The sequence below is a fragment of the Eublepharis macularius genome, chromosome 8 (assembly GCF_028583425.1).
Source record: "Eublepharis macularius isolate TG4126 chromosome 8, MPM_Emac_v1.0, whole genome shotgun sequence".
Taxonomy (NCBI): domain Eukaryota; kingdom Metazoa; phylum Chordata; class Lepidosauria; order Squamata; family Eublepharidae; genus Eublepharis; species Eublepharis macularius.
The window spans coordinates 13,852,400-13,870,099 of record NC_072797.1 but is presented as its reverse complement, the minus strand read 5'-3'; the positions used below and the strand labels follow the sequence as shown (position 1 = coordinate 13,870,099).

At 43.9% G+C, this 17,700-nt stretch overlaps 2 protein-coding genes across 3 annotated transcripts in view; both read left to right on the top strand.

Annotated features, from left to right (window-relative positions):
• The first annotated feature begins 1,731 nt into the window (after positions 1-1,731).
• C8H18orf32 (chromosome 8 C18orf32 homolog) lies at positions 1,732-8,210 on the top strand. Of its 2 annotated transcripts, none has more exons than XM_054986961.1 (3): positions 1,732-1,801; positions 4,886-5,147; positions 7,693-8,210. In XM_054986961.1, the coding sequence occupies exons 2-3, from the start codon at positions 4,923-4,925 to the stop codon at positions 7,765-7,767; spliced, it is 300 nt and encodes a 99-aa protein (XP_054842936.1). In that variant the 5' UTR covers positions 1,732-1,801; positions 4,886-4,922; the 3' UTR covers positions 7,768-8,210. The 2 variants fall into 2 exon arrangements, with proteins under 2 accessions (XP_054842936.1, XP_054842937.1); XM_054986962.1 differs by having other exon boundaries at positions 1,746-1,801; positions 4,903-5,147.
• An 8,497-nt stretch (positions 8,211-16,707) lies between these two features.
• The window catches only part of DYM (dymeclin), a 260,543-nt gene continuing 259,550 nt past the window's right edge, over positions 16,708-17,700 (top strand). Inside the window, exon 1 of the mRNA XM_054986512.1 lies at positions 16,708-16,951. The gene's annotated coding sequence lies outside the window, so the exon portion shown is untranslated. The remainder of the gene's footprint in view (positions 16,952-17,700) is intronic.

Below are 17,700 nucleotides of genomic sequence, written 5' to 3'. Positions count from 1 at the left end.
CAATAAAATCATTGGTCTTTAAGATGAGACCAGTTAATAAACAGTCACTAGCATCAATGGGACTATGTGGTGCCCTTGTAAGATAGAAGAACAAAAAGATGGGCCTTGTGTTCACGTTGCATGGAGTAAAGATTCCAAGCAGTTCTTGGGGGGGGGGGGGGAGTCAACGCAGCATTAGTGGTTGAGGAAATGCAGAGATTTGGGGTGTGGATCTTTGAGACCACAGGGTTTGGAACTGGGAGGGACTTTTAACGGTATAATGCTGTACAACCCACCCTCCAAAGCAACCTTTTTCTCGAGGGGAACTGATCCCTAATTGCTCTTATGTACTGCTCATCTAGATAGATTAGCGATGCACTGAAATGTGAACAAGGTCCCTGGTGTTATTCCCACCATACAACTAGGGCTGAGAGGAGTGGCTTACCCAAGGACACTTGGTGAGCTCGGAGTATTTTTTTTATTTCAGATTTCTATTCCGCCCTCCCCGCGAGCCAGCTCTGAGCGCATAACAACATATTAAAAGTACAATTTAAAAATTAATGTACATTAAAAACACATTTAAAACAGGATAGTGGACAGCCTTCACAGGGAGGGTTAAGATTTATACACCCCTTTTTTTCCAGGCTGGCAGAGGCCCAGCCTCATTCATATGCCTGGCGGAACAACTCTGTCTTGCAGGCCCGGCGAAAAGATCGTAGGTCCTGCCGGGTCCTGATTTCAGCAGACAGAGCTTTCCACCAGGTGGGAGCCAAGACCGAAAAGGTCCTGGCTCTAGTCAAGGCTAGGCGGGCCTCCTTGGGGCCAGGGACCACCAACAGCTGTTTGTCCCCTAATCGGAGTGTCCTCTGGGGAATATACGGGGAGGCATCCAAGTAGTGGTCCCATAGATACGCTGGTCCCAGTCCGCACAGGGCCTTATAGGTCAATACCAGAACCTTGAATCTGATCCGGTACTCCTCTGGCAACCAATGCAGCTTGTGTAAGAATGGTCTTATATGCGCCTTATTTGGCAGTCTCTTAATAACATGGGCTGCTGCATTTTGTGCCAGCTGTAATCTCTGGGTCAGGCTCAAGGGCAGCCCCATGTAGAGCAAGTTACAGTAATCTAGCCTAGAGATGACCCGTGCTTGGATCACTGTAGTTAAGTCACGGGTTGACAGATAAGGGACAAGTTGCGTGGTCTGCTGCAGATGGGGAAAAAGGGGACCTGACGACTGTGACCTGTGCCTCCATTTTCAGGGAGGCATCCAAGTAGTGGTATTGGAACCAACAGAGTGCCGATTTGCAACCCAACGACTTAATCCCCATGCTATAGCAGCTTTGTCCCCTGGAAATGATTGTGTTTCAGATCTCCAGCCACTGCCTGGAGCTTGTAACCCAAAGAAGCGTAGCACGAGGAGATCAAAACCAAGCCGAAAATTATCGTGAAAACTAACGAACGCTAAATAAATATATATAAACAGTAATTAATTTGTGTTTACAATTCTAACAAGATGCAATCCATGCACTGGTTGCCTGGAGCTTGGCAACTCCGTAAGCACTTCGCCGCCCCTCTTTTCGCGACCTGAGCAGAGCAATTCAGCCCCGGCAGGCAAAAGCCGCCTGCGATGACGTCACCATGCCTCTTTGCCTCTCGTGTCATGGCCGAAAAGGGAAGCGAGAGGGTCCCTTTTCACGTCACGTGACAGCCTCAAATCATTCCCATTGGAGCTCGTTGAATGACGCGATGGGTTCTCTTCCGGAAGTGGAGAGTCGTTTTCCTCCCGTCGAAGGTTCGGTGAGGCGTTGGAGAGCTGCGCAGGTGAGTCTACTGCGGAGGGGCTCCCAGGTGGAGCGGGGAGGGGGCGCTCTCTGTTAAACCCTTTTTTCGTCACGTTTTAAAACGTCGTTCTCAGAGGGCAACTGACAACGCAATCCTAAACAGAGTTACTCCAGTCTAAGCCCATTGATCTCAATGGGCTTCAATTGGAGTAACTCTGTTTGGGATGGCGCTGTGAATTGTTCATTTGCACATGCCAAATTTCTTTTAAAAATCACTATTGAATGTGGGGGTGGGGGACGTTCTTTTTAAAGTTGTTCCTTATGGTTCTTTTAAAAGAAGTAACTTCACCTTTTGTATTCACCAGCACTGTGGTGATCCGCCTTGGGTTTTAGTGAGAAAGGCGGAGTGTCAATAAAATAAATAAATAAAAATAAAATCTTAAGTGTTTCCAAACGAGAAATTATTCGACTCTTCAAAATAACTCCTCTTAGATGGTGCCAGTTTTCCTCATAAATGTCATGATAATCCAACATGGGGTGGCAGTTGGGGATCCTGCCAGTACGGTCTGGCAGGGACAGAGACTGTAGGCTATATAGCGAAAAATCCAGTAGCACCTTTAAGACTAACCAACTTTATTGTAGCATATTCGAGAACCACAACTGTGATTCTCGAAAGCTTATGCTACAATAAAGTCGGTTAGTCCTAAAGGTGCTACTGGATTCTTTACTGTTTTGCAACTACAGACTAACACAGCTAACTCCTCTGGATCTGTAGGCTATATACTTGTTGCTGTCTGTGGATGTGCTTCTGGTGGGTGGTTTCCTCATTACTTAACAGGTCACATCAATCTACTTATGTTTTGTTTTAGCCATGTTTCATCTTCGTATTCCTATATTTTAATTTTATGCTTATTTTCAGGTTTTTACTGTGCATATCCTATTGTATTTTTATTGAATGTACCAGCATGAACAGGCTTCTTTTCAAATTTCCGTGATGCATACCCTATTGTGTCATTTACTGAATGTCCCAGCCGTTGATCACATGGACATGCTTCTTTTCAAATTTCTGTTATGCATACCCTCTGTTGTATCGTTTATTGAATGTCCCAACTCTGGATTGCATGGACATGTTTCTGTTCAAATATCTGCTGCCCTGTTGTATTGTTTCTTGAACATCCCAGCTGTTGATCACATGAACTTACACTGTGTTATAATTATAAATATTTATATTTAAAAATTGCTTAACCTGTATACTATGAAAGAGTTTTGATAATTCCATATGCTACAAAGTTAGCTGGTGTGGTGTAGGGGTTAGAGGATCGGGCTAGGACTTGGAAGACCCAGGTTTGAATCCCCACACTGGGAGAAGTGGAATCCATCTCAGTCCTCAACCATTTCTTTCTTTCGTTCATAGTCCACCTTTCTCATTTGGATTCAAGGTGGATTACGAGTATGGTAGGACTATTCAGTCAGTCAGCAAGCAGATGACAAAAGATGAATATATTTAAGTCAAGCAGCAAAGAATCCTAGTAAAACAGCATAACGTATAACGCTGGGATTGAAGAACTTGAAGAAAAAAAATCATTGTCCTTAATAGAATTATTCTTACCATATCAGTATGTAACTGAAATTTTAGATTTTGGTTTTGGGTTCATTTATCGATAGCTAGTGGAAGTAACTTGACAGACTGCATGCATCTAACATCATAATGCCTGCGTTGCTTCTATAGAACCTTCTCCCTATGTATTTGTCTAATGTGATTTGCCACCCAAAACTTGGTTTTCATAGCCATGTGTTTTGAAATGTATTCCTGGAAAAAACATGCATACTAAATGTTAATTTAACTTGCCAGATAGATATGCAGAGCAATGCTAAAGCAGATCTTTTGACTGTGGTGAATTTTGGCTGCCTTGCAGTTTGAGTCATTTGTAGAATGTTGGGAACTTCCAAGCAGCTGTTTGGAAGGTGGAAGCCACGGCTTCCAAAGGTGTACTCCCTCAGACCCAAAAGTGAGCCACTCTTGATTCAAGCAGTTGAGGGAAGCTCAGCTTGGCTGTCTGCTTTGGGAGGAGGTGCTGTTTGGTTTCCATTTCCAAAGAAAGGATTGCTACCTGTGCAATGATCGGGATTGCTGAGCCCTGAGATTTAACAAGGTTTGTGGACAAGCCAAAGCTGTACAACGGCAATGTGACTGTCCAAGATGTGCCCAGCAGTTTGCTAGTCAGTCAACTGATGGGACTGACCAGAAGGTTTCTGGGTTTTTTCCCCCTGTTGCATTGGACCTTCTGGGTTTAATCACCAAGATTCATTAAGCAAGTGGGTATGTCATTGGGAACCGCTGCTCTGAAGAGATCAAAAATCCAGGCTTAAGCCAAGTTTTTCTGATCAGTGGATCATTTGAGTTAATGGCAATGAACAGCATAATTTACTTTGTGTGTAAATATACAGGTGATGTGGGCATCAGGCCTTTTTGACACCACTGCCTTTCCAAAAAAATGAAAAATTACATATTTTCCTTCAGCACTTAGGCTGGAAACTTCTGCACACTTCCCCGCAAGTAAGAGCCACTGACACTTGCTTCCAAATAAATTTGCGTAAAATTGGGCTGCAAGCCTTCTTCCCACCCAGTTGTGTTGTGAAAGGACAATTTGAATTTCAGGGGTTGGTTCTGAGTTACAGCGGTGGCATCCAATTGTTGTGTATGGATTTGCACATTCCCAAATCTCTTAATCTTTTATGGGGGGGGGGAGGGGAAAACCTGTGTAGTTTCCCTGTTTTTCTCTCTATTTTTTTCCATTAACAAATGAACAGAATACAGGTGAGAATACAGTATATACAGGCTTGCTGGTATGTGCCCTATCACTCCCCTGAACCAAGTTTCAAGACTACCACTAGGTTATGTGGATCTTCCTCCGAGTTGGTGGAAGGTGTCTTAGGATGGAGGAACTGCCTCCAGCCTATAGTAAGATGCGTGCCCTCGTGTAACTGCTCTGTCACCCACTATTGTCTCAGAAGCGTGACCCTCTGAGCTCCTAGGGTTTGCAGCCATAATGCCCTGCAGACTTTTGCATGAGTACAATGCCTTGAGCTTTTACCAGCTGTGTTGCTTTTCTTAACCATCTAGCACAACTTCTGCTACAGGACTCGGCAGGAAGAGCGCCATGGTTTGCATTCCGTGCATCGTCATTCCAGTCCTGCTGTGGGTCTATAAAAGGTTCTTGGAGCCGTATCTCTACCCCATCATCTCTCCTTTCATCAAGCGCCTGTGGCCCAAGAAAGCAGTACAGGGAGGGACAGCAAAGCAAGACCAAAAGGGCAGCTTTGGGGGTGAACGTGAGTCACTGGCCACATACGAGTCTTCCACGGATGAGGCTGAGCTTTCTAAAGTAAGAATTAAAAACTGTCTCCTCTCTGTCTCCCCGTCTTTGTGTACACAGTTCCCTTGTCCTTTATTTCAGACCATCAGGTGGCTCGGTTAGCAGAAAAAACGTTTCTAGGACACGAGATGTCCTGGTTCTTGTCAAAACATTCACCCAATCTGATCTGCTGTTACCTGCTATCTGCTTTCCCTACTCTGCAGCTGTATCTATACAGTCCCAGGAGTCAAGTTGCCTGTTCCAGAACTGTCAAGGGAAGAGAAAACGAGCTTTTCATTCTAAAGCTGACGCGGAAATATGTGTTAGGGCTGTATTGTAAAACTTTGTCTCGGTAATGGTCTGCTGAGGGTAGTTGAGTCTTTTCTTTAATGTTGCAATCCTCTGGGCAGTTACAAGGAACCCTATTGAACCCGGTGGTGCATAATTGCCAGGGACTACGCACAGCTTTCTTCCTCTGAGACAATAGACAGCCACAGTTGGAAACATGGTATGTGAAAAAACTGATTTGTGCTAAAGAGTTAATGTACTTTCCCCCCTTCTCCTTCTTGGAGTTGAAGCGTCTAAGAGGGCTTTGGTACGTTTAGTGCCTTGAAACTCTGCCTGAGATCAGTTTGCCTTGCCGGCAGGGCCCCAGGAAGCTCACCCGAACATTGGACTGAGATGGCACAATCTCTGCTGCAGCCGGGCTGGAAGAGGTTCGGGGCCACCAGATGCACTCTTGTTCTGGTCAGACAGACTTGGTGCAGATGTGGCTTTGGGACAATATTTAGACAACTTCTAAGCTGCCTTTCCAATTTGAGTGTTCCGCCAGGCAGCTTACTCTTTGTACCGTAGGAGTACAGCTGTAGAATCGTGGAGGCAAGAAATTAGAATAGAAGAAGAAATCCACAATTAGTTTGAAAATAAAAAAAATATATCCAGTTGTCTTCGGAAGGCCAGCAGCGTGCAGGGTGTTTGTACTGGGCACAATTCATGGGAGAGGGATTTGGGGCAGCTGCCCAGATGGCTCATGCCCCCAGCAGAGCCTCTGTAGATGATGACCTCAAAGACTGGGCAGGCAAGTTCAGGAGGAGGCCGTCTGTCAGGCAGGAGGCAGAGCCAGCATTGTATTACTCCTGGGAGGTTGTGAGGCAAGCTTGCACAATGTGTGATGCATCAAGGTGCGTGCATTTCTCTAGCTTTGTATTGTGACTCAGAAGGGAGTTGACCAGTGCCAAGCAAAACAGCTTTGCCATGTCCTTTGAAGGGCCCCTATACTTTGCTGGTGGGGGAACTGCCAAAGGGTTTTGATGGCTGTTCTTAGTTAGGTATCCCATTGGAAAACAATCCCCTGTATTCTTGCAGTCTGTAGCTCTTCATAGCTTCCAAGGGAAGCCCCTTATAGGGTGCATTTCAGTAGACTAGCTGCGAAGGTTTTGAAAGCGTGAACAAGGGCTGCATTTTCTGAATCTGAGTTAAGAGGCTCTCTCTCCTACCAGCTGGTGCAAAATAACTGTTGTTTGCCGCTGAGAGCAAACAGCATTTTGTTGGTTCAAATCTTTCTATCTTGCCTTCATGACCAAAGCTGCTGACAAGTAAGAGGTTTAAAAATCAAACAAGAACAATGAAATAAATCAAAATTTACAGAAGTCTCACACTAGCAGCAGGGCAGAGCACAATATCAATTGTCAGGATTAAAACAAGAATGAAAGGGGGGCATTTTATAAAAGTATTGGAACTGTACTATAATGGAACAAATGTCTTCTATCTTGGTAATCCCATTTCTGTATTATGGTATGTCACCTTGTAGAAAGTTTTTTTGTTTGCGTTGTTTTCCAGTTCTGTAATCCTAGTCCTACTGCGCTATTTATTGGGTGTCTAATGCTTTCTGAATTTTTTTTCATGTTTTGTAATCCACCTTGGGTCCTAGCGAGAACGGTGGACTATAAATGAAGCTGGTGATGATTGGAGAATGTTTTTAAAAAATTAACCTGGGATCAAAATAGTGGCGTCTCAATATCTTGTCTCCTGGAGGGTGTTCCGTCCACAGGGCACCTCTCAGCGTTGGAACCAGGAAGTCTGCAGTTGAAATTTTACTTGAGCGATGAATTCATTAGGTGGCCTCTGCCTCACTTTCAGGGTTGGGCATGAAGTGCTATATAACCGCTAGGCAAATTGCCGTTCTGGGTGCTGTCGTGGATCTAAAAGATCTCCATAGTTGTTGTGGGTTTTCCGGGTTTTTGGTGCCACACCTCTGAAGATGCCAGCCACAGCTGCTGGCGAAACGTCAGGAACTACAATGCCAAGACCACGGCGACACAGCCCGGAAAACCCACAACAACCATCGTTCTCCGGCCGTGAAAGCCTTCGACAAGACATCTTCGTAGTTGTGAATCTGAGCGCCCAGGAGATGTTAAGTCCCACCAGTATCTGTAACAGCTCTATGTTGTGGTGGAGCTGACATTCTGAAATCAAAGCATTATTTGACTTCTTTGCATCAGAACCTCCGATTTTTTAATAGGAAGATGTCCTTCCGTGGTGAATCATATCATTCTTTTTTCTTCCTGTATTTCAGACCAAAAGCAATGGAATAGCAAACGGATATACCAGAAATGAGCCTACTGAGGTGTCTGACAAAAAGATGGATTAAAGAAGCGTGTGCTGTGGAGTGTAAATGGCTGCTGCAGGGAATAAACCGTTGATGCTGTTTCCACTTGGAAAAATGTTGTTGCACTTTTACCGGAATGGAAACTTAAGACACTCGACCCCCGTACCCTTTGGAAGATTTACCAAAATCCTGTATCTAGATAGCTGAGAGAGAAAAAAGTTCTAATGTATTGATTGCTCTGTTTCTCTTTAACATTCCCTTGGCTGGAATTTTCTCCAGTGCAGTGGTTTGGTGGTAGAGATTTTAGGGTCGAGGTTTTCCTAACTGCTGTGGTTTGTCAATCTTGCCATGTGTTTGTTTAACCAACTCCCCTGAAACTCTTCTTCCAGGATGGTTCTTTTACACTTTTCTTGTGCAAGGTGGTCAAACAGAGCAGGCCTGTAAATAGTCAAAGCTTAATAATATATTAATAAATGGTAAATTCACTCTTGTTCAGTTCTTCTCTGGGTGGGTTTGACAAGCACCTGGATGATCTTGCAAATGTCATGAAGAAAAATGTATATGAGTGGGTTGGGTCCATTTACAAGGCAGACGTGATACCACAGGAAACAGAAAAAAGCATTCTGGTGGATCTTTTGATCTTACACCAGGCACTTTGCCTTTGCTCCTGAAGGTGGAAAGAGAGAATATGCCCCCCTCCAAAAAAGGCAGACCTTTGGGGGCAAGATACTCTAGCTTGAGTGGTGGCCAAGGTATCACATTTGGGAAAAAAGACTCCATCATAACTATTTCGCTTGTATACTAGCAAGCAGGCAGTCTTAATAAAACATACTTGTTTTATATGGGAGTGAACTTATGCATTTTTTTCTTCTAGACCCCTGTGAATAGGGGCCAGACGACCTCCGTCAAACAAAGGAGCTGTCTTGAAACTTGATGAAAGCAAAAAGGGAGCAATACTTTTGTTATTGTGTGAGAAATGAGCTCCAGAGTTTAATGTGGCCCCAGTGCCCGTTTTTTGACCCTGGGAGGCCTTGAGCTGAAATCCTCATTCTGTCCTTTTGTTTTTGCCTCCCTACTTTCTGATTTCAGCTTATAAAAAAGGGAGGGGTAACTGTCTTTTGTTTTCTTTTTTTATTAAAAATTTTATATAATTAAAAACAAACCTTAAAAAAACAACAATTACACATATACTATTAAAACAACCAAAAAACCCTAATCAACATACAAAAACATACATAATGCAGAAAAACAACAAAAACAAACAGGAAAAAAACAACAAAAACCATCAAAAACAAACAATCTAAACGGTTTCCAGTTTTCTCGCAAAGAAATACTCGTATCATGAATTGGATAATTGTCTTTTCCTCTGGGGTTCAAACTGGGTTTTTTGCATCAGTAACGGCAAATCAGCTTCCGCGAAAGACCGCTTATGTCTCCAAAAATAGTGTGCTGGTCTTTTCTAGGCCTATGCAGAGGACTGTCTGTGTGTTGCCTTAGCATGTTAACACAGCAAGCACGAATGTCCTGCCCCCTCCCCACCTCTGCACATCCCCATGTTGTCTGCACCGTGTGAACATGCAGAGGAAGTGCCTACACACACTGTGATAAAAAATACTGCTTTCCAGATGTTGTTAATCATGGGGAGGGGGTGTGCCTGTAGACTTCTTCTTCCATGTATTTGCACCATGGAGACAAGTTGGCAGTTTGTGGGGTGGGGCCATTGTGCTTCTGCGTGTTCTCCCGGCCTACATGGTAGGTCAAGGATGGGTCATCTGCACAGGGCTTCCGCAACATACAGTCATAAGAACATAAGAAGAGCTCTGCCGGATCAGACCAGTGGTCCATCTAGTCCAGCATCTCGTTGTTACTCTGGAGGGCCCACAACAAGGCATGGAGGCTGAGGTCTTCCCTGATGTTGCCTCCTGGCACTGGAATTAAGAGGTTGACTGCCTCTGACTGTGGAGGCTCATAGCCACTGATGGACGTATCCTTCAATGAATTGGTCTAATCCTCTTTGAAAGCTGTCTGTGCCTGTGGCCATCACTACATCCCCTGGCAGCAAATTGCACATTTTAACCACTCGTGTAAAGTTGTCTGCCCTGAATCTACTGCACGTCAGCCCTCGAGTTCTAGTAGGGAGAAGGAGAAAAAAATTCAGTCCCAAGGTGTGCGGAGCAGCGGTGAGGATGGACAAGGCTAACCAGATCCTGTCTGTCTGTCTGTCTGTCTGTCTGTCTGTCTCTGTGTGTGTGTGTGTGTGTTAAGTGCCATCAAGTCGCCTCCAACCTATGGCAACCCTATGAATGAAAGACTTCCAAAATATCCTCTCATTAACAGACTTGGTCAGATCCTGTGGCTTCCTTTATTGAGTCAAGCCACCTTGTTTTAGGTCTTCCTCTTTTCCTTCTGCCACTTTTCCCAGCGTTATTGACTTTCCCAGTTAGTCTTGTCTTCTCATGATGTGACCAAAGTGTGATAGCCTCAGTTTTGTCATTTTAGCTTATAGGGAGAATTCAGGCTTGATTTGATCTAGTACCCACTTATTTGTCTTTTTGGCTGTCCATGGTATCCACAAAACTCCTCCAGCACCACATTTCAAATGAATCAATTTTCTTCCTGTCAGCTTTCTTCACTGTCCAACTTTCACATCCATACATAGTAATGGGGAATACCATAGTTTGGATTATCTTGATCTTGGTTCCAGAGAGACTTTTTTATCTTTAAGGCTCTTTTCTAGCTCCCTCACAGCTGCTCTTCCAAGTCTCAATCTTCTGATTTCTTCATTGCAGTCTCTTCCTTGGTTGATGATTGAGCCAAGGAATAGAAAATCTTGAACAATCTCAATTTCCTCATTGCCAACAATTCCGTAATTCCTCAGTAGTCATTATTTTTGTCACAACCAGATCCCCTAGATTAACTGAAAATGTGTCTTAGAGTTTGGCCCCAAGATCCTCTGTCAGGCCTGCTATCCACAGTAACGCCATATTGTTTTCTGATGCTTTCTGATGCTGTAGTTTTCCAGTGTTATTTGTCTACAGGTTCACAGAGAGCCAGCTGTGTTCCCAGGAAGGCCTTATCTACCCGGACTAGACGTCGACCTTGGAGGAGCTTCCCTCGCCTTCCCAGGCATCTACTGTAGCCGAGCAATGGGTGGGGGGGGGGGGGAGAGTGAAAGGAGGTTTTGATATATTGCAACTTGTGACTAACACGTCTTTCCCAACAAAGCTTCATGGTCAGCCAGAAGCTTTCATGCCTTTGGATTAACTATGGACACCTGTACTTTGAATATCATCTTTCAATAAAGAACCTTTGAACCAAGAAACCTTGGATTTCTTGCAGCAAGGGGTGGGAGATGAAATCAGAGTAACTTGAATTCCATAAACTGACAGAGCAGACGCTTCTTGCCAGATGCACTGATGTGTAAATGGTTCCCTGAGAGTTTGAGTGAAATCTACTTTTTTAAAAAATTGCTGTCACTAGGCATGAATAGAACAGTTAAACATTTTATGAAACAACATTATTCCCCAGAAAGTGTAGAAAGGAAAATTTGGCCCAGTTTATGCAGCCATTCTGCTAATGATTGGCTTAAAAACAAAGTCAGCGGGGGATGCATCTCTCTGTTGATTTAAAAGCACAAGCCAGCAGTTCTGCATGCTTTAGACCAAGTGGTAACATGTAAAAACACTCCACAAGTATTCTAAACAGTTTGCTTACATGAACAGTGTAATCCCAGCAGAGAAAGTGGTTGAATGAAATGTGTCTTGGGATATCGGATACCGGGTGGGAAGATCTTCATAGCGCATGTCTTTGCAATACAAAGCCATTCTTAAAAATCACACCACTTCAAGTTTGGGTTGAGTTGCTTAGGGAAGTTGCCAGCAACCTCCAAAGGTGAGTCTGGCAACTGTACCACTCCAGTAGCTCCAGCCACCGTATTTTGCCTCTCAGCCATACTCTACTCAAATTAGCATTTGAATTCGTTTTCCAGACTGTTTTAAAGAAAAATTCAACCTGAGTTGAATTCAACATGAGTGGTATTTTAACCGTACATTCAGAACAATGTAACTGTTAGAGGTTGACATATTCTTGTGTATAAGACTGAAGCAAGGAATACTTGAAAGATCAGTTGTCATTTATTTCCCACAGCCCAAATGGCAAATACAACTTTGCAGATTAGACTCAATTGAAGATCATAGTTTGTGACACAAGTGGGCAGCCTTATAACAGCTGTGACAAATTGCAATTGTCTGTTTGCCTTTTCTACATTTGTTTGCATATGATGATCATTTAGCTATTTTATTCGTTAGAAGAGCTGTCCACCCAGAGCTTGTTCTTAAAATCTCATTAAAAAAGAATAGGGAGGGTGATATGACCTGTACTTTCTTTGGGGTAGATTTTTCTTTTAATCTTCCCCTTACACCCTCTGGGTAGTTTGCTGCCACCAGGAATATATTATTCCAAAATATTTTATTCAAATTTCCCCTTTGGTAACGTGTTTAAGCGTCAGGCTCCTTCGTGGTTCTATGTGGCCCTGAGGATATGAATGGGATATAGCAATGACAGCTACTCTGGGATATAACAAAACAAAATAAATGTTTATTTTTCAAGAAGCATATTGGTTTCATAAAAGTAGTTCTTAGTTCTTAAAGTTACTTCCTATAAACTCATTCACACAGATCTAAGGCTTCACACACAGTTAGCCTCCTTCACTAGACTCAATAGTTCTCTCACAAATACTTCAAATATAGGCAGCACACAGCTAGCCTCTCATTCTCTGACTCTCATTCACAGAAATGCTTAAACCTGCTCAGGCAGCACACAGCTGGCCTCCCTTTCCCTGACTGAGTGTCCTTTCACAAACATGCTCAGTTCAGGTTCCACACAGGTTATATTTCTCTCATGAATATTTCAATATACTCAGGCAGCACACAGCCAGCCTGCTTTCTTCTGACTCCCAACTTTTCTCTCTCCACTGTCAGTCTCAAACTGCATTCACTCCGCCCACACTCTCAGTCATCAACCAATCAAATCACTCACTCATCCCTCTCTTTCACCCCCACTTTTCACCTAGCTCAAACCAAGCATTTAAAGACACATGCACACATTTACTTGGAATCATTACAGAGGGTGATTAATGTCTGGGTCTAATTTCATTTTCCCTTCATGCAGCCTTTTCAAATAACGGGGATTTGATAACATGCAAAATGCAGAAAGAAAATCACATAATTATTAACGATGTTGAAGCTCGTGACCTATATGAATGCATAAGTTGGGGATCTCAAACGGCTACAGTGAGCAGTAAAGGCAATAAAGTGTGATTTAGGTAAATCAGGAATAAAACAGGTTCCATGAATATTAAAGCTAGACCAGTTTTGAAGGTTCCTTTATAGGGAAATCTCTGCTCGGTGTTGCACTCAAATATATATTTTAAAGGCAGCACTGCTAACCAGATTGTCTGGCCTTGTTTATTTGCAACTGCACCACTCCACCTTCGTTCTGGGGTTCTTGTGCCAACTTCCTGAGGTTTTGCAGGGCTAATCCTACCCTTCAATTATATATCATTCCATCTGAGCGATCCTGATAAATGGTTATTTATGAGAATTAGCCTGCAATCCTACACCCACTTCTCTGTAAGCAAATCCCATTGACTAAAGTAGTACTTCTGAGTAAAGATGTATAGGATTGCATTGTCAGTGCGGCTCAATTTTGGAGGAGGGGGGGTGAGATATTGGTTCAGACTGCAGGCCATGGTTGATATCGTTTGAATTTGAGAGCAGGAGAGCAGTCAGTAGTCCAGGTGGGGAACAAGTGGCCAATAATGTGTTTTACTTTTTGTATCTCAGTATCCATCCTAGGCACTCAGGGCAGCATAATTAGAGCTCTTCCATTTTATTCTCTCAATAATCCTATGTGGCAGCCTGTGTGTGTGACAAGCCTTGGGTCACCGAGGGAGAGTTTCTGTACAGAAGACATCTGACACATGAAGAACATGTGTTGGAAGCTGCAATGTTAGCTGGGAAGGGTAGTTTAAAAAGACAGCGCTGGCGGAAAGGCAAAGGCTTTGCTCTACACTGGAGCAGTGTGAAGGGGCTGTGAAATGCCAGAAGGGAAACTTCAGCCCATGATGATAACCTCTCTGGGTACAAGCCAGACAACTCTGTAAGGCAGCTCCAGCCCCTTGCCATTCCTTGCTGCCCTCTGGTTGATCCCATACAGTTTTAGACTGGAGAGGTGAAATTGACAGTCTTGGGCAAGGCAAAAATGAAATTAACAAACCTTCAAGGAGCAATCTGCACCAGCTCTGTCTTTTTAAATGCTTCCTGGCTAACATTGCATCTCCCTACGCTTGATGAACCTGCGCCGAGGCATCTTGTGTAGACAGACTCTGAGCTTCATGGCAGAGTGGACTTTTGAACTCAAGTCTCTAGTTCAACAAGACAATTATACCACAATGGTTCTGAGGCCTCTTCTCACATTGTGTGTGTGCGCATAAGATGGAGCTCTTTCCTACTTTGTGAAGATAACATCAGGTATCCTGGTCTGCCCACCATGAGCTTATGCTATATAACTCCTGACCACATCAATATATATCTCTTACAGAAATGGAGGCACTGCTGATGTGGAAAGGAACAGCTGCGTGAACCCCTCCTCTGTGGTCTGGGCCTTCTGATGTTACTTTCACGGTCCAGGAAGGAACGGTACCGCAGCACCTTCCAAAGTATTGCATGTCGCTATAAACATGTATGCATCCTGCATGTACTTGCATACATCTGTCTGTCAGAAAGAGCCAATGCGTGTTCGCTTTACAAATGAAACCAGAGGCCAGCGCCTGGACAAACCTATGGTTTCAATCACATCTTCAGCTTTACATGCATTGAATGTAATATGTGTTGAATGTAACGTAAGAATTACTTGACAAGGGTACCCTGTACATGGATTATATGTGCATTCACTGTAACTTGGAAATAGGGTTATTGTGAAAAAGGTGTCCTGAGTATGACTTGGCAAGAACGTGCCTACTATGGCTTACCTCTTCCTGGGAAAAGGGTATAATTGTCCATGAAACACGGGGACAAGATATTGGTCACTCATTTTCTTCAGTGACCTGTTAACGTCTTTGGTTTTCCCAGTTCCTAGAATGAACAAGCCAAGAACAAATGGGTCATATGTAAAGGACAGCACAGAACGGCAGCTGGAATGTTGCTGCTCCATAGGGAAGGTCAGTTGAGGAATTCTTGCACCTTTTTAATGCTGCTGAGCAAGAACTGGTTCAAAGAGCTGGCTGATACTGTTCATTAAGAACATTGAGACTACTGTATTTTTATCAAATAGATTTAACGTTGAGGAAATGCAGCTGATCTGTATTTTTCAGTAGTAGCTCTTCTACTGAAAAAAACCAGTAAGCATGTTGTAGCAAGACAGGAAATAAATAGGCTGATCACAAGAAATCCATTCTGTTAACTGCAAAGTATTTTTCAAAATTTCTGTATATGCCTAATAAAGTGAAATTGTACAATATTCATGGCTTGCACGGCCAGAGGTCACTCTGGGATTCCTATCAGGAAAGATCCAGGATACTGATATTTACATTTTATGTAACTGAAGAGCAATGGTCATTGGTAGCTCTCCATTACTCATCTAAAGCACAGTCATAGGTAAATTCATTAGAAAATAAGTTCCACTGTTGCTGATTGGGGTTTGCAAGGCAGTGAAGACAATTTACAATTTAAATCTTTTAAAAAGCAAAACAATGCACCGTGGAAGCTGTCCCAGGCCATTGATTACCTTTTCAAGCACTGATGGTATGATCTCCGGGGCCTGGATAATGTGTAGAATAGTCCTTATTCCATTGTTTGATACATTGTGTTTGAATGTGCATAATAGAAATACCAACTTGCGAAAAAGCTAGATAATCTGTAACTCTGGATGGTGACATCACGCTTCCATTCCAGCCCCCAATGGTGGATTCTCCAAATTGCTCAGAACGATTTATCTGTACAACACAGTTCCAACAAGGCGCTCCCAAGTGCAATACATGATTCTCCCCTCCACCGATTTATCCTCACAACAACTCTGTGAGGTAGAACAGGCCAAGCTAGTGACTGGCCCAAAGTCATCCAGTGAGCCTCATGGCCGAGTGGGGATTGGAATCCAGGTCCTAGTCCAGCACTCTAACCACTACAGCACATTGGCTGCCTCGTTGCATTGTAGTCAGAAACAGCCTATTCTCCCAAGGCTCTATCCCCAGAGTTGGTAACCCTAATACACACACATGCATATATATATGCATACATATGCAAATACACACACAAATGCACATATATATGCACACTCATATACATATATACACACACAAAACACATGCATATACACATATGCACACTCATATATACATATATACACATGCAAATACACATATATACACACATATATGCACATTCACATACATATATATACACACATAATACACACATGCAAACACACATAAATACACACACATACATAATTTATTATGTTATTTATATGCTGCCTTTCTCACTAAGACTCAAGGCTGATTACATAGTGTGAGAATAGTACAATTAGCGGCACATAAATAATATGCAAACACACACACATGCAAACACATATAATATACACATATGAACATACATATATACCCATATACACACACGAACGGCGAGACTGGGGAGCCTTTGAGGCCGCCTAAAGTGGAAGTTTTTGGGGTGTGGTTTTTGTAAATTCACGCGCGCGCACACCTAAACTGTACCCGAAAATATTCCACCTCAGGCGGCCTCAAAGAGCTAAACTCTCCCCTTCTCGCTCACGCGCGCGCCTCAAAGACTACATTTCCCGGCAGGCTCTTCGGGATCGAGCAAAAAAAAAACCCCCTTCCCCAGCCCTCACGCCGCGGACGGTAAGAAGGGGGCACGTGACCGGTCCTGCCCGCCCGCTCCAAACGCCTCCTCCCCCCCTCCGCCGAGACTATGCTGAAGGGATGGAACGTTGAGACGACGTGGAAAAATGGAGGCGGTTTGCCTGAACCGCTGAGGAGGGAAGTCCGGGCGAGTGAGGGAGGGAGGCAGTGCGCGCGTGCGCGCACACGCAGGAACGCGCGCGCTTCCTCTCCCCCTTCCAATTACCGTGGAGAGGCGGCGGCGCGCGTTCCCTGACGGTGGAGGAGACGGAGGAGGTGGAGCGCGCCGCCCCCTTCCCATCACCTCCCCGGGTGAGTCGCCGCTGCCCCGGTCCCCCCCCTCCGTGGGGCTGGCTGAGGGTCTTTCCGTGCCAGGGGGCGGGGGGCGCCGTGGAGGAATTTGGCAGGGAGGGGGGGATCAGTGGTAACCATGACAATGGGGGGGCAGGGCGTTTGGGGTTAAGGTAAGGGGGGCCAATCCCATATTTGACCTATGAAGTACTTACCCCGATGGCTTTTGGGTGGTTATTCTTCTCTTATCAACCTTTTAAAAAAATTTCAAATCCATTCTTGTATTTTAAAAAGCTCCAGCATGACAGCACTTACTGTAAAACAATCTCCTCCATAAACCCCCTCCTCTATTAATCTGTATCAGATAGTAGGTGGATCCGTGTGTTCCTGTGGATTTTTAATTGTATTTTTTTAAAATGTTTGCAGCCAGTGTTTGACTTTAGTTCTGGAGAAAGTAGGCTTGAAAATGCTGTAAAAGAGCAAGTGACTCGTTTTTTTGTCTTGCCTTTCCTCTGAGGAGCTCAAGGGGCCACATTTTCTTTCTTAATCTAGATATATCAAGATGGGTAGCGGTGTTGGATTGTGCAAGAGCCCTGGAGTGCCTATAAGACTAACAATTTGTGGTAGGGTATGAGCTGGGACATCCCAACTGTATCTGAAGAAGTGAGCTGTGATACATGATAGCTCCTACCCTACCACAATTTTGTTAGTCTTACAGGAGCTACTGGAATCTTGCACTTTTCTTTATCTAGTTGGTCTTTAAGGTGCTA